The sequence below is a fragment of the Somniosus microcephalus genome, chromosome 15 (genome assembly GCF_052327205.1).
Source record: "Somniosus microcephalus isolate GS21.2 chromosome 15, FLI_Smic_1.0, whole genome shotgun sequence".
Taxonomy (NCBI): Eukaryota; Metazoa; Chordata; class Chondrichthyes; order Squaliformes; family Somniosidae; genus Somniosus; species Somniosus microcephalus.
Genome location: NC_141001.1, coordinates 67531512 through 67557719, shown reverse-complemented (window position 1 = coordinate 67557719; position 26208 = coordinate 67531512). Strand labels below are relative to the sequence as shown.

The 26208-nt window shown below is 45.4% G+C and overlaps 1 protein-coding gene across 1 annotated transcript in view; it reads left to right on the top strand.

The window, feature by feature from the left end:
• The window catches only part of dennd2b (DENN domain containing 2B), a 247031-nt gene that overhangs the window by 90727 nt on the left and 130096 nt on the right, over window positions 1–26208 (top strand). Inside the window, exons 4-7 of the mRNA XM_086007944.1 lie at window positions 4965–5180; window positions 9055–9151; window positions 11636–11680; window positions 11908–12092. Coding sequence (XP_085864070.1) covers window positions 4965–5180; window positions 9055–9151; window positions 11636–11680; window positions 11908–12092 — 543 coding nt within the window. The remainder of the gene's footprint in view (window positions 1–4964; window positions 5181–9054; window positions 9152–11635; window positions 11681–11907; window positions 12093–26208) is intronic.

Below are 26208 nucleotides of genomic sequence, written 5' to 3'. Positions count from 1 at the left end.
CAAAATACGTGTATAAACTGTGCCGCAGTCTCACCATGAAATTGGTTGCACTAGTGTAAAAGTCAGACTCACCAGTTTTCTCTGACCAGCAAAATAAATCAGTTACACCATCAGCTCATTAAAACCATCAGGAGGGTATGACTTATCATCACATTTTACTGTAATTCAGGGTATGCGTAAAATACGTAAAAAAAGCTATATTTTTCTTGCCATCAATCCAGAAATACCATTGCAGTCTTCTGAGAGTTCAGTTAATGTGAACAATAACAGGAATGCATAGAACAGCTAGTGGGTAGTAGTGTGGTTTCCATATCCTTGCCGAGAAGCGGGCCCTGTGAATAATGATATGTGTATAATATATCACGTTTGGTCTTATAAAGGAACAGCCACAGCTGCACTAGCCAGGCTAACCTGGTTTGAATCAAGTTGGAACATGCCAGAGAAATTCTTTCAACAATTTCAATGATTTCATTATGCTTAAACTTGAAAATTATTACGTAGTAATGCAGCATGTTTTAAATAGAACATTTGTGATACTATTCCACATAACTTATAGAATAAATTTGAATGTAAAGAAAAATATTTTATGGGTCAAGAAACTATCACCATAAGATGTCACTGAGTGTTAGGTAATATTTGTATCAACAGTTTCTAAAATAGAACAGATCTTGCCCAGCACTAAAATAAAAATAATGGCCTGGCATTTCCTGGAAAGTTTCGGGGTAACGACAGCATAAGAGTGGAGTTGCGCGTTTTATTTACAAGGCAATTTGCACGTAACTGATTTACGCTGGTTTTACGCTAAAGCATCATTATGTGCAAACTTCCTAAATCATTTGCGCCGCTCCCGAGATAGGCCCGAAACCCTCTGCCACTCATTTACATAGCCCCACCCTCTATGTAAAAGACCAGCTTGCGGATTTACACAAATAATGCGCTGGTGTAGATTTATGGCCAAAGATTTAGGTGCAGCATGGCCCAAAGTCAGCTGATATTAGCATAACTGAGATTTCTGGAGTGAGATAGACATTTTCTTACTGTTTCTTTTTAAATATTTCTAACTGAGACCTGCACTCTACGTAACCAAAGCACTGTCAGTCTCAGTGAGCCTGACATTTTTCAGACCTCAACTGGAGTGGCCTTCCCAATGGGCATACCCCTGTTCTGCATAATAACGGGAGCAGAGGAGGAGCAGCAGAGGCTTGGGGCTCTGAAAGCAAGGCACATAGCAGAAGACAGCAGCCCGATATATTTCCTCTGTTGGGGCACTCCATTTGCATTTGTGTTATGCCAGTTTTTATGTTCCGACATAGGCAAATGAGCAGTACAGGAAATTTGGGCGTAAGTTCCCATTGACGAGCCCGCTGCAGAAACTGGTGTAAATTTCGGCATAATTTCTGCATAAGTGCGATGCAGGAAATTCTGGACATTATCTTCGTTTTAAATTTGATTGCCATCGTACTGTGCTGTGGTGCAGTTGGGGGGCTTTTGAAGATATTTGTACAAAAGATAGGTGATTTTATTCCCTAATGGCCACAAAGAGGGAAGAACTGTTGTGACTGTGTGGAGTAACATTGAAAATTTATGAAATCGTTTATGAAAATTTCCTCTGGTCTGTATTTCTAGTGAAATTACAAACCTTTTTCCATACATTATGCACAGTGACCAGAGCTCTCAAAAAGACTGTTTTATATTCATTTTATTAAAATCGGTGTGCAAGTAAAAAGAAAAAAAAAGAAAGACTTGCATTTATATAGCGCCTTTCATGACCACCGGTGGTGCAACTCATACTACACTACTAAACTCAAATCAAAACCCCGAAATATAGCTCCCATCTTTAAAAGTACAGGGCTCCACCAATCCTACTTTAAAATAAATTGTTTATTTATATACTTGACAAGAAAATGCAATGAAATTGGCCTTCCGAGGCCTGCCTGACTCACTTTTCAGCAGGCCCAAACTGGGCGCCTTGCGCTCCTGATCGAAACAAGCTGGAGCCTTATTAAAATATTTAAATTGGGGTCCTATGCAGGTTGTGGGACCTTGCAGGAATTTGTTGTGCCAATGAGCAAGGCATGCACTGCGCACACTCTGCCCATTGGTACCACGGCCTAACCAGCGGACTTTGAAAGGAATGCTGGAGGGTCATCAGAAAATGGGCACATAAGCTTTTTTAGAAACTTTTCTGGGGCCGGGAGGGGCACGACTGGAAATAAAAATCGATGGGTTCGATATCGGGTGGGCGATCCACTCTGCCAGTTTACTGCCCAAGTGGTAACGGTGAAAGTTACTCCCCGTGTGAACATGTTGGGGTAGAGTTTCCCCTTTGGGTACAATTGACAATCCGGGCACATATTGCGTCCAAAATTGCGTTAGTTTTGAGAAGTTTTTGTTCTCAATTTTCTGCCGAATGCAAAATCTGCCATGAACCAGCGCAGCTTTATTTAGAACGAAATTTTAAAAAAAAAATTTTGCTTTAAAAATATTCCTTGATATATGTCAGAGTGGTAACTTGGTGCAGTTTGATTAATACAGCTGAAAATGGGTTAATCACAAAAAATAAGCATTTTTAATCAGAGTGTCTACTCACCACCTGTGATTAACCCAATTTTAAATAACAAAATTACTTTTAAAAACTATTCAGAACCATTTGCTAGTTATATTGGTGTACGGTCGTCAGCACCTTCTAAGTTAAAAAAAATTATATTCAAAAGCTTTTAAAACGTGCCTATTAGTGTCCTTGCACTCAAAAAAACCCGCTTAATTTTAAGAGCCTCCTCGAAGGCCCGCAAACGGGCGCAACTAGCGGAAACTCACCATGATGATTAATTCGATCTGGGGGCGTGGCCAATTTTGTGGGCGGGGCTAGCCTCTTTCATAATGTTTTCTAAACTCCCACAAAAGATTGCGGAAACGCAACTTACGCTGAACGTAATTTGCGCTTGAAATTCCGTGATCTTTTGCATTGGTTTGGCCGATTTCGGGCGAATTGCGCTGAAAAGAACAGTGCAGCCTAGCGGAATGCCAGGCTGTTATATTTTACTCTTGATAATCCATAACATTAGACTGTCAAAAGTCACGTAATTCCTAAGCTTCAAATTCCATAGTCTTTTATAGATTATGGAATTTCCCAATAACACAGTGAAACTGGTAAAATAGTCAAGCTGTTTAACAAGTTTGTTCAGGGTCTGAGTCATTTTTGAACAGTTGTTTTGTAGTATGGAACTAATGAAAGAGATTGATGTTGCTTGGTTCCAGTTTATCAATGGTAACCTACGATGTAAGCTGTATGTTTGAGTTTCTCACTAAATTGCTCAAAAGGGCAGTTATTCATTGTAAACAATAGCAGGAATGCACAGACCTCTGTTTTTGTGTTTACTGTCAGAGGTGAACACTGTATTTTCATTCCAAATTATCCATTAGGACACCATCCTAATTACCCCAGCACCTTGAAAAGTTGATATTTCCATCAGTAGTTCTGTTACAAAGACAATAATAGTCTAGAAATCCTACAGGTAGCAGCAGGCAGATCCAAGTTAGTGGTGATTTGTGATATTGCTGGAATCTTTTGAATTATATTGAGCTGGAAGAGTTGAAACTGCAGCTCTTGAATACATATTCATTACAATTATTTTTTATAAGTCTATGTAATTTTAAAATATCATGGCAGACTGAGAAATTGCTATTATCTTGGTACATACCTGTTGCTTAGTTCCTGTTGCTTAGCTTAGGTCCCTCTAATCTCTTACCATAATTGATTTCCTACCCAGTAAGTGGACTGTAACTTACTTATTTGTTAGTTTCTTACAGAGTAAGCTTGGAACAAACATGTTGCCTGTAGATAGGTGGGTTCACTTGCAAGTTACTGAAGAAGTACTGAATCTTGCGATCCACTGTTTTTTGACAGAGACTGATAAGGAAGCTGTAGGCTTACTCCACTAGGAGTTACTTCTTAACTTACCTTGTGGACAGTTTATTTCCCTGTGCAAATGAGGCCTGGATGGAAAATGGATAATGCAAAAAAAATGTACTACAAAAGGCAAAAAAGAAAAACAAAACCATAAATCAAAGAAAGACATTTTTTATAGTAGCCCAATACATTCACTGCTGCTGGAGCTCAGCTTTCAGCGCACACATTCTTAGGCAAAGCCCATGCGTATGCTTCACGTGTGCCAAGTAAGTTGGATGCACATCAAATGCATGCAGTATTACAACTAAGAATGTGGACAATGATCTGTGAGATATAAGACCTACCAGCAAGTTTCAGAAAGTGCCCTGCATGTCTGGAACCCCATGTTACAAATCCTTACAGGGAAATGAGTTGAGGAACATCTCTTATTGACCATGATGATGGGTCAATAATATGAAATATGTTTCGGCAGACTCAGTATTTGTTTTTTTACAGCAACTAAATAAACTCAAGGTGAACAGATGTCTGGGAAGTCACAAAATCTTATTCCACTCTGTGTATGGACTGACACCATTATTAGTAATAGAAAAGTGTGCAAATGATGGAAGTATTTCAGAACCGATCAGGCAGAAAAGAATAATCCACAGGCTTACACTAATTAGGACAAATGTCAATTGTATTATTTATAGCTCAAGAATCTGAATGTTAAGTTCAGACTCATTTTTCAATAGCTTCAGTTTTCTTCTTCGCTACTTCAACTTGCCTATTTATTGTCTGTGTCCAAATCAATTTAAAATTACTTTGTTTGGATTAGAATGGACACTCATTCTCAAGTCTGCAATGAATTAGCCTAGAAATATGCACGGTTGCATTTTTGCTTTTCATGCATAATTTGGTTGGAAGGTTGAAACAGAAAGTACTGAGTGTTTGAAGAATATCTGGCTCAAAAGCTGGCGATGCACAAAATATATCGTAAAATGATGCGTAGATGTTATATACTCTCTTTGCACTGCAGTACTTTACTTTAACCTGGTCAATGACTTATCTTCCAAAGCTGCCTCCGAAACCCAGCAGTCTGTCATTGCGTCTGAGTAGTACCATAGACAGGAAGACCCTTAGACTACCACGACTGTCCAAAAGACACAGCCATGATGATGTGTTGCTTCTGTCCCACCTTAGTGTGCCCTCTTCCCCCACCAGCCTCAACGATGACAGCATGAGCACCACCAGTGAGCTGCTGTCTACACGCCGATCCAGGAGGATCCCTAAGGTAAGAAAAGTCTGATTGGTTCCTTTTTTAAATTACTGTGTACTGCTGTATTGGAAAGAAGATTATTTATGGTTATTGGCATCTCATGTTATATAAACTGTAGGTACGTATGCGCGGTGAATCAGCACATACATAAATGATCAAAAACTTACACATAGTGATGGCGTCTGAGTGACACCACACACACTGTGGTCACTATAGCTTTCAGATGAAGGAACTTCATTTTAAAAGATCCTATCTAAGAGCTGACAGTAAGTGATTCACTAGGTTTTCAAAGTAGTTAAATCTAAAGAGTTTTTGACAATGTCAAAACCATTGTTGAAACTGGAAATGGGCATGTTCCAAAGACTGGTGGGCAGGTTTAAAGATTTGTAAAGTGCGTGCTACCACAAAACTTTGGTGGTTGAGCAATAAGATGGATCAGTGCTTTCACTTGTTTAGTCATACATTTGAGCTTGCTGCTCCGTTGCTGTGTTAGGTGCAGTATTAGCTGCGAGTTTAAAGAAAGCAATCATGACCTCCATCTGAACTCCAAGTGTTCTTGATGCAGGGGGAAGGGTCAGAATGGTTCTACAAGTGTTGCCCTGTATGTGCTCTTGGAGTTAGTAATAAATCAGTGTCACATTTTGAGATTTTTGATTACTTTTTTCTTTATGGAGTAAATTGGGAATGAGTTATTTTTAAGTGTAGTGTTTAAAACAAAAAGTGAATTTGCACAGGTTTAAAAAGCCACGGATGGCAGTTACTGAGACGGGAATGGGGGAAGGGAGGAGGAGAGGTTTGATGCATTAAGGAGCCAACTATCCTCATCGTTGTCTACAACAACTGAGGACATGACCATAATAGGTGTGGTGATGAGCTAACAGAACAACCACACCTATTATGGTGGGGAATATTTTATTCATGTAAGGTCAGAATGACAGTATACTCCTGAGAAAGGAATTAGTTGATTTGGTTGACCAGCTTACTGGTGAATCCCTGAAAGGGGAAATAATTGAAGGCACAATTCTTGCATGTGCTGGGAACAGAGAGAGAAAAGTAAGAGAGACGAGAAAGTTAACCAGGTTTTAAACAGAAGACTGAGAGCTGTAGGTGTGGACTTGGAGCTGGAAGCTAAGGTGCAGTTAGAAGATTTCTGGAAAAAAAAGGCAATCAATTACATAGCCTGAAGCTGTTGGGGGTGGAAAACATTTTCAAACCATTAAGAGGAATGTACTCTTCCACCTCCTCTACATGCTCTGGCTGCTGCACTTTTGCATCCTATAGTAGCAGTTTGACAAACGTATTACTAGGTTCCTCTGGGCAAGAAGGAATCCAAGGATATAGCTGAGACTGCTCCAAGTCCCTGGGAAAGAAGGTAGGCTGAGTCTCCAAAGTTACAGCACTACTCCTGAGCAACCCAATTCCAGGAATTATTGTCTGGAGCAAGACCTGCCAGCCCCACTGCAAACTCTCCCCTTCACAAGGCTCTGGAAAATATTAGCAAGTGCCTGGAAATATCTGATAGCATCTTTGACCCTGGCAATCTGGAGGGAAGCCAGTGCCACAGTGAAAGTGCTACTGAGTCTGCTGCACATCAGTGGGTGTCCCAAGGATCTCTGTAGCCTTTTTCTACAAAATAACTCAAATTAGGTTTATAAAAATCAAAAATATAAAGTCATGATGTTAGCAAGTTTGCTAAACCAAAGTGTGGACTGTTAGCTTTACGGCTTTAAATTTTTGTTTTATGGGCCTGCCCCATATTCCCCACCATAATAGGTATGGTTGTTTTATGGGGCTGAAAAGGAGCAGAACCCTGCTGGATTCGGGCACGTTCCAAATCCTGCCACCCCCAGCACTACCAAAATGCCGCTACAGAGCTCTCTGAGACCACAAGAATTTCTAAACTCTAATCATTACTCCTTAAATATTAACCAAACACCACCCCCCCTCCCCCCACTAAATCAAAGGGCTACCAAATACACTCATTGGGGGAGATTTTCAAGTCAGGCCCAAAACAGGCACGATATTGTCGGTGTGCCTGCAACGCCTACCCAAGGCCACAGTCAGGAGGCCTTAACCATTTTACCAGTGCACTGCGGGTACCAAACCGGCACTCCACTGCAGCTCACCGAGACGGTGTGGTGGGAAATTGGGCAGCTTCTACACAGAACTGACTGGCAGGACCTGTTGGGGGAGGGAGCGGTTGGATGGGGTGGGGGTGATGGGGGATCTGTAGAATGAGCTAGCAGTGTGGGCCGAATGCCCTGGCGCCACAAAAATCTTTTCTAATAAAAGCAATAACCATAGCAATAACCTGAGCAGCCTCCCGCGATCCTGTTAACGACGGCTGGTTAGGCCACTGAATGCCTGGAAAAACTGGGTCTAGCATGTACTTTGCATGCTCTGCCCATTTCTCCATCAGAATTGCAATTGGTGCCCTACAACTGACATAGGACCCCTATTGCATAATCACATTGCCTCCCGCCTGTTTTGGGTGGGAGTGCTGGATGCCCATTTAAAGACTTGCCTGGAAATTGAATCAGGCGAGCAAATAGGAACATAGGAACAGGAGTAGGCCATGCAACTCCTCGAGCCGGTTCTGCCATTCAATTATATCATGGCTGATCTATATCTTAACTCCATTTATACCCGCCTTGGTTCCATACCCCTTAATACCCTTGCCTAACATAAATCTATCGATCTTGTTTTGAAATTTTCAATTGACCTAGCCTCAATAGCTTTTTGGGGGAGAGTTTTCCAGATTTCCACTACCCTTTGTATGAAGAAGTGTTTCCTGACATCACCCCTACACAGCCTAGCTCTAATTTTAAGGTTCTGCCCCCTTATTCTGGACTCCCCCACCAGAGGAAATAGTTTCTCCCTGTCTACCCTATCAACTCCTTTAATCAATGGGTGTCCAAGATTCCCATCAGATTTTTCTCTGTCAGTTACATGTTTTTCAGGTGAGAAACAGATGGCTGGTAGATGAAAATCCTGTGTTACTGTATCTGTGGCTCTGTGCCACAACTTCTAGAATGGCGTGGAGATGCCGGTGTTGGACTGGGGTGGACAAATGTAAGAAGTCACACAACACCAAGTTATTGTCCAACAGTTTATTTGAAATCACAAGCTTTCGGAGCGCTGCTCCTTCGTCAGGTGAAGTGGAGAGATGCATAAAGACACAGCTTAGATAGTCAGAGAATAATGCCAGATGATTATAGGTAATCTTTCTAACTGCCATTTATCACACCTCGGCAGAGAGATAATCACAGCAATGGCATTATTCTCTGACTATATAAGCTGTGTCTTTATGCATCTCTCCACTTCACCTGACGAAGGAGCAGTGCTCCGAAAGCTTGTGATTTCAAATAAACTGTTGGACTATAACCTGGTGTTGTGTGACTTCTTACAACTTCTAGAATGTTAGCATATTTTCTCGTATCTTATAAAAATGTGAATATAATTTATAATCTTGGTGCTGTACATTTTTATATTACTGCTCCTTAAAGGTTCAAACAGTCCACCAAAATCAACACCAGTGTGGTTGACTCATTATTTGCATTTTACAAATAATTAAACAGGAACAATTAACTTAATCAATCAAAATGAATGACATTTGTTAAGCCGATAATTGATCATTTTATTTGTTTATTAATGAGCTTTAATAATTAAACTTATTTGTTAGTGTTAGCACCAGCACCAGCATTTGTGATTGGCATAGCTAGGTTTATACTGACCATGTATCTCATAGAATATTGCTTTGTTAATAAATAGCTTCCAACACTGAAATTGAAATCTATCAATGAGAGGTGATTCTTATTAATGAAATGTCTGACCCTGAACAGAAATTGACGTGAATTAAATGATTGTGTATTTTTTTTTAAACTTGTAGCTTGTCCAGAAAATTAATGGCATCTACAGTGCAAAGAGAGGGAAGAAAAGGCTGAAGAAGCTGTCACTGTCAAACTTTGAGAATGCTTCTCTACGAGGTAAGGGGATGGACAGTTACCAGCATCTTGCGGGTATTAATCCAGAACAAAAAACTTTATTCAAAACACCTTCATTCTCCCCTTCAACAAAAGCAAGAAGACATGAATGCCAAACAGTAAACCAGTGAAATCACCCACTACATGGCACCAGGACTGTATGCAACACTGTCAATTAAGAAGTCCACAAGGGCTTTTTTGAAAGATAACTCAAGTTGCCCCTCTCTCTCGGACCACCATTTTGATACAAGATTCTGCTAGACTTTCCACGCATTGACAATGTTGGTAATCAAGCACAAATTGTCAGTTCATTTGCCCCACATTTTCCCTTCCATCCTCCCTTACTTCCCAGGTCCTGGTGTTCTAATTCCGGTGGTATACAACCCAAATATAGAATGACAACCCATTTTCAATGAGCTCTTAACCAAACATGTAGGTGCGACACCCTGGTGCAACAGAGCTTATCACAGGAAAACATTTTGGGGTTGATTTTCATCTACAGGTCTAACACAGTTCGAAATCATTAAGAACTGGTGAGAGTCCCTCCACAAACATCGCGTGCAAATAGCATTTACTTCTCTGGTGTAAACTTATATGCATAATTATTCACAGTGCAAACCTAGAAGGGTCTAGAGAGGACACTAGTGGTAGCAGAGGAAAATTGCATGTAAATAAAAATTAAAGGGATGAGGACAATTAAAAGGGAAGCTTCACAATTAAAGGACAAAAATTCTGTAACTCATTCAACAACCAGGTGCCAATTATACTCAGCCTTCCAAATCTGGAAGCATTGTTTAACAATAGTATTATTTGGAAAAAGTTGGCAGAAGAACCAGAATCATTTAATTTTTTTCTTGTCTGTATGTGGAAAGCTGTCAAAAAAGTGATAACGTTTTTAAATATTCCAGCTTTTTTCCCAGGGGTGGGAGTGGGACAGTTGTGTAGATTTTCCTGAATCCAGACAGCAGAGATACCAGCTGACTTGTGTTGTATCTTTATAACCTTCTGTAACTAAATGTACTTAGAATGCCATAAACATGATAGAGTTGACTTGGGCAAAGAATTGTTTAGCGATCTAGTGTAAGCAAACAAAATAGTTACTGGGGTCTTTAACCTTGTCCATACTGACCCAGCTGGAAGTAACAGAAATATCAGAGTTTAAGTTCACTTTCCTCTTTATTATTTCATTGATGTACTTAAAATTGCTGTATTTAAAGAGAGAAATGTAGTTTCCTGACATTACAGTGTCACACTCTTCACTTTTGAAGCCCTACAGCATGCATCACTCTGCAACTAAAAGGACAGCCTCAGGCTTAGCTCCGTGCCAATAGTGTTGTATAACTGGCTGTCAGAAAGTGTGTGAGTGTGGCCTGAGGCTTGATTTTCAAGTGCTACCTCCACATCTCCTCCCGGACCCCTGCCTCCAGCATGGATGGGATTAAGAATTTGCCATGTAGAGAATAGAAGGTACAAACTTTAATATCCCTCTTATCTTGAGTAGTTATTGAGCCCGACAGTATAAAGACAATTATCACCCTCCAGTACAGTGGTGTTTGTGTCACTTCAGCCACACTTCCTGTGCTATTTCACATCCAGTCATGATATCAGCTGTCATTGTTTTCACAAATAGTATTTAAAAAAAAACAAAAGTTAAAGGGAGAAAAATTCAGTTGCTTTGCGGCTCCTGTTAACGGGGTGCAAAGCAACTAGCGCCCGGGCGTGGCGCTGCTAACGCCTCCTGCAAAACTTGGCTAACCTACCACCAGACGCTATGTCCGACAGGGTCAGGGAGGTGTTTTTGCGGCCAGGACGGCGATAATTAAAGGGCAGGTGCTGGGCGGCCATTTTTTTTGGGCCACCTGCCAGCTCCTGCCCCCTCAGTTCTCCTGCTGCGGGGTGCCGGCCACAATCGGTCAACCCGGCACCCCGTTCCCTGGTGGTCCAGCAGGGCCCCGGTGTGGCCCCTCCCCTTTAATCAAGGGAGGGAGGCCTACGGTACCGCGGCGCTACGTTCTGGCGCGCGTGGCGCTGCTGAACATAACGCCGCGATATTCCATGGGAGCGCCCCAAGAGGGAGGGGGAGTGCTTCCAGTAGCACCTCCTGCTTGGGGCGCTACCATTGAATTTCAGGCGTGGGGGTGCTAACTTGTTCGGGGCGCTAAAAGTAGTGCCCCGGCGAAGTTATTGCCTCAAAGGAGGTGCGAGCCAATTTTCCCTCCAAAGTTCTTTAGAATTCTTTGAATTAATTTTATTTATTTAAATTGCCGCTTATGAGTGTGAGTAAGGGAGAGTAGTCTAACCTACTGCCTTACACACTACTCCATTAATACAGAAAATTCTACTGTGAATATTTTTTTTAAAGAAGCTAAACTTTTAACAGCTGCTGTAGGAGCAAGGACTGTTTAGTCTATGTTCTGGAATTTTCCTTAACTAAATTTTGTTTTGGATTACTGGAACCTTCACTCGGCTTCTTTATCTTTTTCACAGATGAAAACAGTGAGAGTGAGAGTGACTCGGATGACAGGTTTAAAGGTGAGAGGTCACGCTGTATTGAATCCAAGTGCATGCTGCTTCCTTTGTGTCTGTGCAACACTGTCCTTGCTGTGTTCTGCCGCTCCATGTGACAGTGGATAGATTTTGGTTTTGTCTCTCGAGCTCTATAAACCTCAGATTAATCCCCATGATAACTTGCATTCCATTTTCTTTGTTGACTGTGAAAAACACCGTGAACTGTATTTGGATTTTGTTTTGTTTTCCAGCACACACGCAACGTTTGGTCCACATTCAATCAGTGCTAAAGAAAGCTCCCAGTTACCGCACATTAGAACGAGAGCTCATCGAGTGGCAGGAGCGGGAACTCTTTGAATATTTTGTGGTGGTATCACTAAAGAAAAAGCCTTCAAAGAACACTTATATCCCTGAAGTATCCTATCAGTTTCCAAAGGTGAATACTATAATTTAAAAGAGCCCAGTAACCAATATAAATGCTAGACTTATGTCAACAAGCATGGAAATGTCAGTCTTTAAAATGACAGAAAATGGTAACCCAGACAATTGCCCAAAATCCTACAGTATTTATTATGCCTAGAAGAAGAATTTTTTCAAATAACCTGTCAATCGTTAATTTCCTGTATGAATTTAATGTATTTTCAGATTACAGCTTTTTCACACCTGCAGGAATTTCTGTATTTAATAGGAATCCTCACTGTCAAACTCTGTGTGAACAGGAAAGTTACAAAAGTTATAGCCTGTGGGGTCTTGCACCTATCCAAAACTGTTGCCAAAATTGTCTAAGGATGCTAGCAACTATTATTATTGCTGTTCCTGCTTCTGGTCACCATCCTATTTGAAGCACAACTCGAGCTTTGCTCCGTGAACATGGGGATAAAATGGAGTGACAAAGGAAAATAAAAGACAAACAATAATTAGGGGAACAAAGTAACATGACAAAGGGACACCAGCACAGATAGCAAATCCAAAGTCAGGAAAGGACAGCAGAAAACAAACTTACATTAGTTAAAGGTGTAAAGAGTGAAACAAATTATAATGCCCTGAAGGTCTGAATGTTCCATATTAGCAACCCGTTTTCGTCAGTAGTCTGTATCTATTGATTCAACATTGCACATTTGGCTCTAATTCTTCAGCAGGCCAGTTTACCTTTCTAAGCTTGAACTTTGCCAAAAATGTAATGTTTCTCACATTGTGGTTAAAAGTATCTGTGTGTGTGGAAAGTGTGACTGGTTACTGGCAACACAAACAGCTGGATTCACTCTAACAAAAGGTGCACGAGTAAAAAAAAATGTGTACACACATAACCATATATAATCGGCTCCTGCTAGATAGGAGACCTGTTGAAAAAGAAAACAGAATTATACAACAGAGTTAGGTAGTTTGATTTAGCAGATGTGTGGCCAAATATGACAGTGAATTGGTTCTCCACAAAAATGCAGTGCCATTGCACTCTACGTAGAGTGAGAAAGGTCACAGAGTACACAGAATCTGTGCCTGCCATAAGATCACTCAATCCAAATTGAGTGAGGCCCAATACCTTTTCTTCACTGACTCTTCCTATAATTCCTTTTATGACCTTTTTAAAGACGACGGAATAACATGGCCTGTTGCTTTAGAGGATCTATATGAATGGTATCCATAACTGTTCAAAGTATGGCAGCAAACCTGCCAAAAGAACCTACCATACCCATCTAATATGACTCACCACAATATGCCAGCAAAATCCAACATAACCCAGCATATGCCAACAAACCAGCCAAAAATAACAAACCAAAGCAAACCCAACAATATTAACAAGCAAAATATATCAGCAACACCAACATAACATACTAGCAACCCCACCAAGATAATCCACCATGAGAGCAAACCAACCAAAATATCCCAAAATATACCAGCTAACCTGTCAAAGCAATCCAGCAAATTCACCAAAAATCAGGCACAAAAATAAACAACAACAACAACGTGTATTTATATAGCGCCTTTAACATAGTAAAACGTCCCAAGGCGCTGCACAGGAGTATTTTAAGACAAAATATTTGACACCATGCCACGTAAGGATAAACTAGGGCAGGTGACCAAAAGCTTGGTCAAAGAGGTAGGTTTTAAGGAGCGTCTTAAAAGAGGAAAGAGAGGTAACGAGGCGGAGAGGTTTAGGCAGGGAGTTCCAGAGCTTAGGGCCCAGGCAGCTGAAGGCACGGCCGCCAATGGTTGAGCGATTATAATCAGGGATGCTCAAGAGGGCAGAATTAGAGGAGCGCAGATATCTCGGGGTTGGGGGGGGTGGTGTGGGACTGGAGGAGATTACAGAGATAAGGAGGGGTGAAGCCATGGAGGGACTTGAAAACAAGGATGAGAATTTTGAAATTGAGGCGCTGCTTAACTGGGAGCCAATGCAAACCAGCAAACCAATCAAATTAAAATCGAGTTACACCAAGAAACCCACTAACTTAAGGACTTTTTAGTACAATATTGCACTAGTAATAATTATTTTAATACTTTTTAGTTATACTGTGTATCATTGTGACAGCATTTTAATTATTGATCTGGTATAAATATGTGACTTTCAGCACCAGACCCATTGGGGAAGAAATTCAACTTGTGCCCAAAATGGGTGCAAGTGGGCAGAGTGACTGCTCCACATGCTGGTCCGTGTCAGCCTGAGGATCGAGCCATTTAAATGCAGCCAGTGAGTTGCGGGTGCCAAGCAGCAGCTTTCCGGAGGTGGAGGGTGGGAAATCGGCTGGCTCCTAGGTTGAGCCAGCTGGCAGTGCCGAGCTGGGGGCTGGGGAGTGTGGGAGAGGGCAGGCAAACTCAGGGAGGGCCTCGGATGAGGAGCACTCTTGCTTCTCCTGAGCCCCGCAAAAATAAAAACTGAAAATTTCCTCGGCCTATTTTTCAGCAGCTGCCAGTGGCTCCATGCCTGGTACATCTACGCAGAGTGCGTACAACACACAATCCACCCATTTTACCCGAGTTTCTTATTTGGGGTCCGACAACCAGGGTCGGACCCGAATTTGCATATTCAAGGTGCCAAGCACTTGTTTCAGGTGGGTGCCCTGAACAAATCAGAGTTGCTTGAGGCAGTATGGTGTCTGGCGCACTTCCAGCGCAGTTTGAGCATGGCAGATCTCGACGTGAACTTCGGAGGTCGAATGGCAATTTTAGGCAAGCAAAATGGGCGGCCATGAATTGGCTTTCTCCCCCAGTGGGAGGGTTGTCCAACTACAGTATTGGCATGGTTTATATACATTTAAATATATAATACATATATATATATGCAGAATCATACAGCACAGAAGAAGGCCATCCGGCCCATCGAACTGTGCTGGATCTTTGAAAGGGCTGTCCAATTTGTTCCCTGCTCTTTCCCCATAGCCCTGCAAGTTTTTTTTAAGTATATACCTAATTCCCTTTTGAAAGTTACTATTGAATCTGTTTCCACCACCCTTTCAGGCAGTACATTCCAGAAAATAACAACTCGCTTAAAAAAATTCTCCTCATCTCTCCTTTGATTGTTTTGCCAATTACCTTAAATCTGTGTCCTCTGGTTACCGACCCTCCTGCCAATAGAAACAGTTTCTCCTTATTTACTCTATCCAAACCCCTCATGAATTCATGTATAATGTTTCTGGGAATAAGTGGAGTGATGAATCTTTATAAAATAAGTAGCCCTGAATCATGTCAATTTATGAGAAAAAACAAACAAACCCCATAATTCCAAGATACCTCAAGATGCTTTAATTGCAGAGTATCAAAGTACTTTCTAATATACTATTACTAATTTTTTTTAAAACATTTTTATTGCACTGCATACCAGGAAAGAAATCAATACTGTTTTTCTAATTTTTGATCATTTTGAAAATTATTGTTATAATTAAAACATAATGTAATTTGTTGTTACATATACTCATTATTTACACAGTTACAAGATATTTTCATGGCCAAAGTACTAAATGTGACAAAATATTACCAGTCCTTCTGAAGTGATTTCACCCCAGGTTATATACTGTGTTATAGTATTGGAATTTTAAAAATATGGCAATGTTACCTTACAGACTTTTATACTAAAGACTTTCACGTATTGGAATTGTCTATACTGTTGCAATTGCAATGGGAGTAGCTGTACTTATTAGGGATATCATAATGGCAGTAGAAAAAAGTGATATCAGCAAGACAAAAATAGAATCCATATGGATAGAGATAAAAAATAATAAAGGATCAATCACACTAATAAGCGTTGTCTACAGACCACCTAATAGTGGAAGGGAGGTGAAGGAAAAAATATGCAGATAAATTAGGGAAATTAGTAAAAAACATAGGGGGAATAATTGGGTTGGTTGGGGGGCACTAACGGGGTGCAAATCCCCTAGCGCCTGGGCGCGGCACCGCTAACGCCTCCCGCGGAATTCAGTGGGAGGTTGGCAGTACCCGGTAGCGCCCCACGGTGCCGCGCTGCTGCCGGTGATGTCATCGCCGTGCGCAGTGCCCCGCTCGCGCCCCGGCCGCAAACTTCGCTTGCGCCCCCTGACCTATCGCCGGACGATATGTCCAACAGGGTCAGGGAGCATTTTTGCAGTGGCGGCGGTGCTAGTAAAAGGGGCAGGTGTTGGGCGGCCATTTTGTTTTTGGCTGACTGCCAGCACCTGTCCCCTTCCCCTTTTTTCCTCGGGGTGCCGACCGCGATCGCTCAGCCCAGCCCAGCACTCCTCTTGAGTGCCAGGCTCTTTTCACGGCACCCCACTCCCCGCTGGTCTAGCATGGCCCTGGTGCGCGCAGTGCTAGGCCCCTCCCCTTTAATCAGGGGAGGAGGCCTGCAATCACGTGGTGCTACGTGCCAATGCTTGTGGCGCTGTTGCACGTAGTGCCGCGATATTCAGTTGTATCACCCCAAGCAGGAGGTGGATTGCTTCCAGTAGCGCTCCACCTCCTGCTTGGGGTGCTACAACTGAATTTCTGGCAGAGGGTGCTAATTTTTTGGGGAGCTAGGCGACATTAACGCCCCAAAAGAGGCGACACACAATTTTTCCCCCATAGAATAATAATCATGGGGGATTTCAACTACCATGATATTAATTGGACAAAAGAGGTAGGTAAAGGGGATAGGGGAATGGAGTTCCTACAATGTGTACAGCTCTCCTTTCGAACCCAATATGTAAAAAGCCCAACAAGGGAGGATTTGCTATTGGATCTAATAATGGGGAATGAACCAGAGCAGATAAGAGAAGTAAAACTAGGGGAACATATAGGCAATAGTGACCATAATATAATACGCTTGATATACCTATCAATTCATCCAATGAAAAGCGACGAGTTAAGAAAGTAACTATAGGTTTTTATTGGCTAAATAACAGAGCCCACCCTCGTGGGTGATCGGATACAACAAGGAGGAATGCCAGCCAGTCGACTACCTTTATACCTGGGCAGGTAGGTGGAGTCATGGGCAGAGTCAGCAGTGGTCAGCCCAGGTATAGCAGCGTGACAAGAGGCGACCTCGTATAGTGATACAACAGTGTGAACACTGATAACCATAGAGTAACGATATAACAGTGATAACTATAGTGTAACGATAGTGAACGATAAAAGTGGTTTACCACATTCACCCCTTGTTTAGATTTGAGTCCGGCGGGGTGAAGTGTACTACCAGTTCTGGTATGTCAGTCTGTCCGGAGGCCTCGTAAGCCTTTCTGATCGTCGCAGCGGCGGTGTTGCATTATCCGGTGTTAATGCTGGTGTCTGCGTGGTCGGCGAAGGCTCGTGGGGTTCCGGCATGCCGTCTACCTGGTCTGGAATTGGGGGGGTGGTGGGGGGGGGTGAAGGTGGTGTCTCCGGAGTGCCCGAGGGTGCGAGGTCTCGTAAGGAGACTGTGTCCTCCCGCCCGTCTGGGTATGCCACATAGGCGTACTGGGGGTTGGCGTGCAGGAGGTCCACCCTCTCGACCAGGGGGTCCGTTTTATGGGCCCTCACGTGCTTTCGCAGCAAGACGGGCCCCGGAGAGGTCAGCCAGGTTGGTAGCGTGGTTCCCGTAGTCGACTTCCTGGGGAAAGCAAACATTCGTTCATGGGGGGTGGCGTTGATGGCAGTGCAAAGTAGTGACCGGGTGGAATGCAGCGCTGCCGGGAGGACTTCCTGCCAGCGGGAGGTTGGGAGGCCCTTAGACTTTAAGGCTAAGAGGACGGCCTTCCATACCGTCACGTTCTCTCTTTCTACCTGGCCGTTCCCTCGGGGGTTGTAGCTGGTGGTCCTGCTTGCAGCAATACCTCTCGCTAGTAGGAACTGACGGAGTTCCTCGCTCATGAAGGAGGAGCCCCGGTCACTATGTATATAGTTTGGGAACCCGAACAAGGCGAAGAGGTCGTTCAGGCATTTAATGACCGTGGTACTGGTCGGCCTAGAAATTGGGTTTTGGCGCAGCGATGGCTTTAGCGCCGGAAGTTAGTGCCGGAGCTAAGTCGCGCTGGGCGGGCCAAAAATTCACTAGTTCTGCGCCCAAACGGCTGCCGGCGCTGCTGAAAGCTGTTTGCGCCTGAAAACTGGCGCTACGCGCTGAATTGCGGCGCTATTCCGGCGCTGCGGCGCCCGCTGCGGTGCGGCAGGTTCGGGAAGTGCAGGCCTCCTCCTTCCCTTAAGGAGGAGCTGCCTGCACCCGGCCGCGGCCCGCGAAAATCATTGTAAAAATGAGCCCGGCACCTCGGACAAGTGCCGGGCTTGCATCTGTCCCGGGGGGGGGGGGGGGGGGGAGAAGTCCGGGGAGGGAGCTGCGGCCAGGCGGCCGGCGGCCGGCGGGAAAGCAGCCGGCCGCCGCGGGGCCTTTAATGCGCCGGCGCAAAGTCCAGTAAGGCACCTCTGCCAGAACGTTGCTTGCGGCTGCCACGGGCGAGGCGGCCGCAAGTCAATTTCGGAGTTCGGGCGGGTTACCATGGCAACCGGGACGCTGCGCACACCGATGACGTCATCGGTGCCGGCGCAGCGCTAACGGCCTAACGCCGATTTAGGGACCCACTCAATTTCCAAACTGGCCATAACTCCGGCGCTAGGCCCTCTAGCGCCTCAAAAGCGGCCCTAAGCCTACCGAATTTCTAGGCCGTCATGTCTGGGCAGGGGAAGGCAAAGGGGAAACGGGAGTACTCATCAACAATGTTGAGGAAGTACACATTACGGTCAGAGGACGGGAGTGGCCCCTTAAAGTCGATGCTCAGGCGCTCGAAGGGGCGGGTGGCCTTGATCAGGCTTGCTCTGTCCGGCCTAAAGAAGTGCGGTTTGCACTCGGCACAGGTCTGGCAGTTCCTGGTCATGGTCCTGACCTCCTCGATGGAGTAGGGCAGGTTGCGGGCCTTAATGAAGTGGTAAAGTCTGGTGACCCCGGGGTGGCAGAGGTCATTGTGGAGGGTCTGAAGTCTATCACTTTGCGCGCTGGCGCATGTAATTCGTGACAGAGCATCGGGGGGTTCATTCAGCTTACCTGGCCGGTACAAGATATCATAATCGTAGGTGGAGAGCTCGATTCTCCACCTCAAGATCTTGTCATTCTTGATTTTGCCCCTCAGCTTGTTATTAAACATAAAAGCGACCGAACGTTGGTCGGTAAGGAGGGTAAATCGTTTGCCTGCCAGGTAGTGCCTCCAGCGTCGTACCGCCTCCACAATCGCCTGGGCCTCCTTCTCGACCGACGAGTGTCGGATCTCAGGGCCCTGTAGGGTCCTTGAGAAGAAGGCCACCGGTCTCCCCTCCTGGTTAAGGGTGGCGGCTAGGGCGAAGTCGGATGCATCGCTCTCGACTTGGAAGGGGATGGACTCATCCACTGCGTGCATAGTGGCCTTGGCAATGTCTCCCTTAATGAGGGAGAAGGCTGCGCACGCTTCCTCCGTAAGGGGGAAGGATGTGGACTTCATGAGGGGTCTGGCTTTGTCCGCATAATTGGGCACCCATTGGGCATAGTAGGCGAAGAGCCCCAGGGTTCTCTTCAGTGCCTTTGGACAGTGGGGGAGGGGTAGCTCCATGAGGGGGCGCATTCTTTCGGGGTCGGGGCCGATGACTCCGTTCTCTACTACACAGCCGAGGATGGCAAGGCGTGAGGTGTTAAACACACATTTATCCTTATTGTAGGTGAGGTTCAGCCATTGGACCGTACGGAGGAATCTCTCCAGATTAACATCGTGGTCCTGCCGGTCGCGGCCGCAGATGGTGACGTTATCTAGATAGGGGAACGTGGCGTGCAGCCCGTTCTGGTCAACCATCCGGTCCATCTCCCTTTGGAAGACCGAAACCCCGTTGGTGACGCCGAAGGGAACCCTAAGGAAGTGGTAGAGGCGGCCGTTCGCCTCGAAGGCTGTATACTGGCGGTCCTCAGGGCGGATAGGGAGTTGGTGATAGGCCGACTTAAGGTCGATGGTGGAGAATACCCGGTACTGCGCAATCTGATTGACCATATCAGATATGCGGGGAAGGGGGTATGCGTCCAGCTGGGTGTACCTGTTTATGGTCTGGCTGTAGTCGATGACCAGGCGGTTTTTATTGCCGGTCTTAACGACCACGACCTGGGCACGCCAGGGGCTGGTGCTCCCCTCGATGATGCCCTCCTTCAGGAGACGCTGCACCTCAGAGCTAATGAAAGCTCTGTCCCCGGCGCTGTACCGCCTGCTCTTGGTAGCGACGGGTTTGCAGTCGGGGGTGAGGTTAGCGAACAGGGAAGGTGGCGGGACCTTGAGGGTGGATAGGCCGCAGGTGTTACGTGGTGGGCGGTTTAAAATCTGCTGGTTGTCGACTGTGAGTGGGGGGAGGGGTCCGCCGTATGCTAGCGTGACGCTTTGGAGGTGGGATTGGAAGTCTAGGCCTAGTAGGACGGCAGCGCATAGCTGGGGCAGGACGAGGAGTTTAAAATTTTTATACTCCGTACCCTTAACCGACAGGGTCACAACACAGTAGCCGCTGATGTCTGTGGCGTGTGACCTCGATGCCATCGAGATCCGGTTGCGCGTTGGCAGGACAGGGAGGGAGTAGTGTCTCACCGTGTCTGGGTGGATGAAGCTCTCCGTGCTTCCGCTGCCGAACAGGCAGGTCGTGGCGTGGCCGTTTACTTTGATGTCCATCATCGACTTGGACAGGTGATGCGGGCGGGCCTGGTCCAGTGTGACGGAGGCTAGTGTATAGCTGAGCAAGTTGTTGTAGTCTGCGGTTGAGGCAGTAGTCGGGTCTAGAGGCACGGTGGCGGTCGGGTGTGGTGGGTAAAATGGCGTCTCCCACGAGGTTGGACAAAATGGCGGAGAAGATGGATGCCCCCATAACTCACATGAGGCACTGCTGGTGTCGGTTGCCTGTATCAAAGATGGCCGCCCCCATGACTCACATGTGGGGATGCTGGCCTCTGTTGCCTTGAAGGAAGATGGCCGCCCCCACAGCTCGCATGAGGCACTGCTGGCCTCTGATGATCCACCTCTGCAGGCCTTAGCGAAGTGGCCTTTCTTCATGCAGTTAGAGCAGGTAGAGTTCCTGGCTGGGCAGCGCGACCTCGGGTGTTTCGCCTGGCCGCAGAAGAAGCAGCCGGCGGCCCGATCGCGGGGGTCCGATGTCGGAGCCGGTGGCGGTCTTGATCGGGTCCGGGACACCGACGCTGAGGTAGGTCCCAGGGGGGTTGCTGCGGGGGGTATCGCAGTCGGGGTCGGTCCCAAGTCCCAGGGTCGCGAGTTACAGTACCTTGAGTATGCCTCGAGGTCCCGATGGGCCACCTCTAGAGAGAGAGCGAGGGCTGCAGCTTTGTCCAGGTCGAGGTCCCTTGCTTCCAGTAGTCTTTGCCGTGAGTAGTCGGACCGCAGGCCTTTCACGAAGGCATCGCGGACATTGTCTTCAGTATTTTCTGCCGCCGTTACCGCTTTAAAGTTACAGTCTCTGCCAAGTGCTTGTAGCACCCGTAAAAATTTCTCCACGGGCTCTCCTGGCTGTTGCGGGCGGGATCTCAGGAGGTGTCTGGCATACATGGAATTTACCAGGGTTTGGTACTGTCTTTTCAGCCGGTTGATGGCGTCCTCGTATGTTTTAAGGTCCCGGATGAGTGCGAATACTTTAGGGCTCACTTGGGCGTTCAGAACTCTTAGCATGGATTTCTGAGGCACGCCGGATTCTCCCAGGTAGGCTTCGAAGCAGCTCAGCCAGTGTTCGAAGTCGAGGGCTGAGTTTGCTGCCTGTGGGTTTAGATCCAGGTACGGTGGTCTGAGGGCTCGCAGCCAGGCCGGCTGCTGTGGCTGTTGTAGCTGGGCGTCTGGCTGGTCGCTTGGCTGGTCGTTTGACTGCTCAGGTGTCGACATTTTAAAATTTAGCCAATAAAATTGATATACCTATCAATTCATCCAATGAAAAGCGACGAGTTAAGAAAGTAACTATAGGTTTTTATTGGCTAAATAACAGAGCCCACCCTCGTGGGTGATCGGATACAACAAGGAGGAATGCCAGCCAGTCGACTACCTTTATACCTGGGCAGGTAGGTGGAGTCATGGGCGGAGTCAGCAGTGGTCAGCCCAGGTATAGCAGCGTGACAAGAGGCGACCTCGTATAGTGATACAACAGTGTGAACAGTGATAACCATAGAGTAACGATATAACAGTGATAACTATAGTGTAACGATAGTGAACGATAAAAGTGGTTTACCACAACGCTTTAAGATGATAATTGAGAAGGACATAGGTATGATGAAAACTAGGTTAATAGATGGGAGAAAAACTGTTTTTGAGGGGATGAGAATAGAACTTGGGGGGAAACAATGGACAACAATATTGGCAAACAACGATGTAGAACAGCAATGGGAAACATTTAAATCAGTGTTCAACAGAATGCAGGAAAAATATATTCCGCTAAAAGGAAAGAACAAACTAAACAATAATGAGACTCCATGGACGAATAAAGCCAAAAGGGAACAATTGAGGGTAAGGAAAGAGGCATACATTAAGTACATAGACAGCAGGGGAGTACATGATAAGGGAGAATATGAAAAGATTAGGAGAGAAGTCAAAAAACAATTAGAGAGGCAAAGAGGAACTATGAAATTAAATTATCAAGGTACACAAAACAAAATAGTAAAATATTTTATAGGCATAGGTTGGGGTGGGAATAGGGCCATTAAGGGATAAACAGGATAATACCACAGGTAACGATAGAGATATGTAGAAATATTAAATAATTATTTTGCTTCAGTATTTACCAGGGAGATGGAACAGGTGGACATGACATTGGATGATGCAATTAGTAATGAGATAAGTACATTTAAAATTTAAAATGGGATATATTAAATAAACTAATCAAACTCAAAGAGGATAAAACCCCTGGTCCGGATGGATTGCATCCATGCATTTTAAAAGAATCTAGGGAAGAGATGGTAGGGAAGTTATGCTAAACCTGTATCGAACCTTGGTTAGACCGCACTTAGAGTACTGCGTACAGTTCTGGTCGCCATATTATAAAAAGGATATAGATGCACTGGAGAGGGTGCAGAGAAGATTTACAAGAATTATACCATAAATGCGAGGGTGTACATATCAGGAAAGGATGAACAGGCTGGGTCTCTTTTCTCTTGAAAAAAGAAGGCTGAGGGGTGATCTAATAGAGGTCTTTAAAATTATGAAAAATTTTGATAGAGTGGATACAGAGAGAATGTTTCCACTTGTGGGGATGAGCAGAACTAGAGGCCATCAATATAAGATAGTCATCAAGAAATCCAATAGAGAATTCAGAAGAAACTTCCTTACCCAAAGAGTGGTGTGAATGTGGACCTCGTAACAGAGAGTGGTTGAAGCAAATAGTTTGATGCATTTAAGGGGAGGCTAGACAAGCATATGAGGAAGAAGAGAATAGAGGGTTATGTTGATAGATTTAGATCAGGAAAGACGGGAGTATGTAATGTAACGATGCTGCATTGTGCACTGTTAACATCCAATGTTGATACATTGGACACTTATAATGTGGAGATGCCGGTGTTGGACTGGGGTGGACAAATGTAAGAAGTCACACAACACCAGGTTATAGTCCAACAGCTTTATTTGAAATCACAAGCTTTCGGTGCGCTGCTCCTTCGTCAGGTGAAGTGAAGAAATGCATATAGGCACAGCATATATAGTCAGAGAATACTGCCAGATGATTACAGGTAATCTTTCTAACTGCCCTTTATCATACCTCGGCAGAGAGATAATCACAGCAATCAAATGTGTGAATGGTGTCCAAACAGGTCAGTCAGGAAAACATTACATCAAAGAACAATGGGCTGGGGTCACAGGTGGTCAAATGTTGCAGATGCTGGAGTCTGTATGAAAAACAAAAAACAAACAAAAAACTATTTTTTTGCTGGAAATCACAGCAGGTCCGGCCGCATCTGTGTAGAGAGAACAAGCCAACAACGACTCGAGTCTGGATGACTCTACGCCAGGTGGGATTACATGTAGCGTGACATGAACCCAAGATCCCGGTTGAGGCCGTCCTCATGAGTGCGGAACTTGGCTATCAGTTTCTGCTCGACGATTTTGCGTTGTCGTGTGTCTCGAAGGCCGCCATGGAAAATGCTTACACGAAGATCGGAGGCTGAATGTCCTTGACTGCTGAAGTGTTCCCCGACTGGGAGGGAACACTCCTGCCTGGTGATTGTTGTGCGGTGTCCGTTCATCCGTTGTCGCAGTGTTTGCATGGTTTCACCGATGTACCATGCTCCGGGGCATTCTTTCCTGCAACGTATGAGGTAGACAACGTTGGCCGAGTCACATGAGTACGTACCATGTACCTGGTAGGTGGTGTCCTCACGTGTGATGATGGTATCTGTGTTGATGATCTGGCATGTCTTGCAGAGGTTGCCATGGCAGGGTCGTGTGGTGTCGTGGTCACTGTTCTCCTGAAAGCTGGGTAATTTGCTGCGAACGATGGTCTGTTTGCGGTTAGGCGGCTGTTTGAAGGCGAGTAGTGGCGGCGTGGGGATGGCCTTAGCGAGGTGTTCGTCGTCATCGATGACATGTTGAAGGCTGCGAAGAACATGGCGTAGTTTCTCCGCTCCGGGGAAGTACTGGACGACTGACCTGTTTGGACACCATTCACACATTTGATTGCTGTGATTATCTCTCTGCCGACGTGTGATAAAGGGCAGTTAGAAAGATTACCTGTAATCATCTGACAGTATTCTCTGACTATATATGCTGTGCCTATATGCATTTCTTCACTTGACGAAGGAGCAGCGCTCCGAAAGCTTGTGATTTCAAATAAAGCTGTTGGACTATAACTGGTGTTGTGTGACTTCTTACATTTGTCCACCCCAGTCCAACACCGGCATCTCCACATCATGGCTACTATCGACACCACAAACTGCCGGCTCAAAGTGGAGAGGATCTCCAAGAAGATCGTGCATATCGACACAGACATCAAGTTTTTACAGAGATGCAAGAAAGCAGACAAGATCCCGAAAGGACTACGGATCACGAACCCACTCAAGTCGACTTACAACACAGACTACGCTGAGAGACTCTGCCATCGTACCTCTCACACACTCCTCAACCATCTCGTACACCAGCTCTACAGCAGACGCCGCAACCTCGAAACCAAGATAGAGTCCATGTTCTCAGCCTGTGCTCAGGACACAGCAGACCAGCTACGAGACACTGCCAAACAGACGAGGCAACGGAACTACACTGCCTACATGCACACCAAGAACAGGAAGCTTGAGAAACTCGGCATCACCAACAGCAGCAATGAAGCCTCCCCCGGTACCATGGTTGAAACCACAGGGAAGTCCATCATGAACTTGTCCACCTACACCCTTCAACCAGTCGAATTGAAGTTCTCAGCCGAGGGCTCAATTTCTGCCCCACCACCAAAATGGACCCCATCGGTCTCGTGGCAGACACAGAGGAATTCATCAGGAGAATGAGGCTTCGGGAATTCTTCCACAAATCCCAAGATGTCAGCAGCGAACCCAATGAGAAAATCAATGATCCGGAACAGCAGACAGAAGGATCTGCAGTGCAGCAACCGAAGAAGAAAGAGTCAAATTGGACCCCTCCAGAGGGTCGCTGCCCTAAGCTTGACATGTATGCTCAAGCTGTCAGGAGATGCATAAGCGCCAGATTCATCAGCCGCACTCAAAAGACAGTCCAGAATGTCACCCGAGCACAACGCAACACCATCCACGCTCTCAAGACCAACCGTAACATCGTCATCAAACCAGTAGACAAAGGAGGAGCCATTGTCATACAGAACAGAACGGACTATTGCAAAGAAGCATACCGACAACTGGACAACCAGGAACACTACAGACAGTTACCCGCAGATCCGACCAAAGAACACACCCGCCAACTCAACAGACTGATCAAGACCTTCGATCCACACCTTCAAAGCATCCTACGCGCTCTCATCCCACGTACTGCCCGCATGGGAGACTTCTACTGCCTCCCAAAGATACACAAAGCCAACACACCCGGACGTCCTATCATATCAAGCAACGGAACCCTGTGTGAGAACCTCTCTGGATACGTCGAGGGCATCCTGAAACCCATCGTACAAGGAACCCCCAGCTTCTGTCGCGACACCAC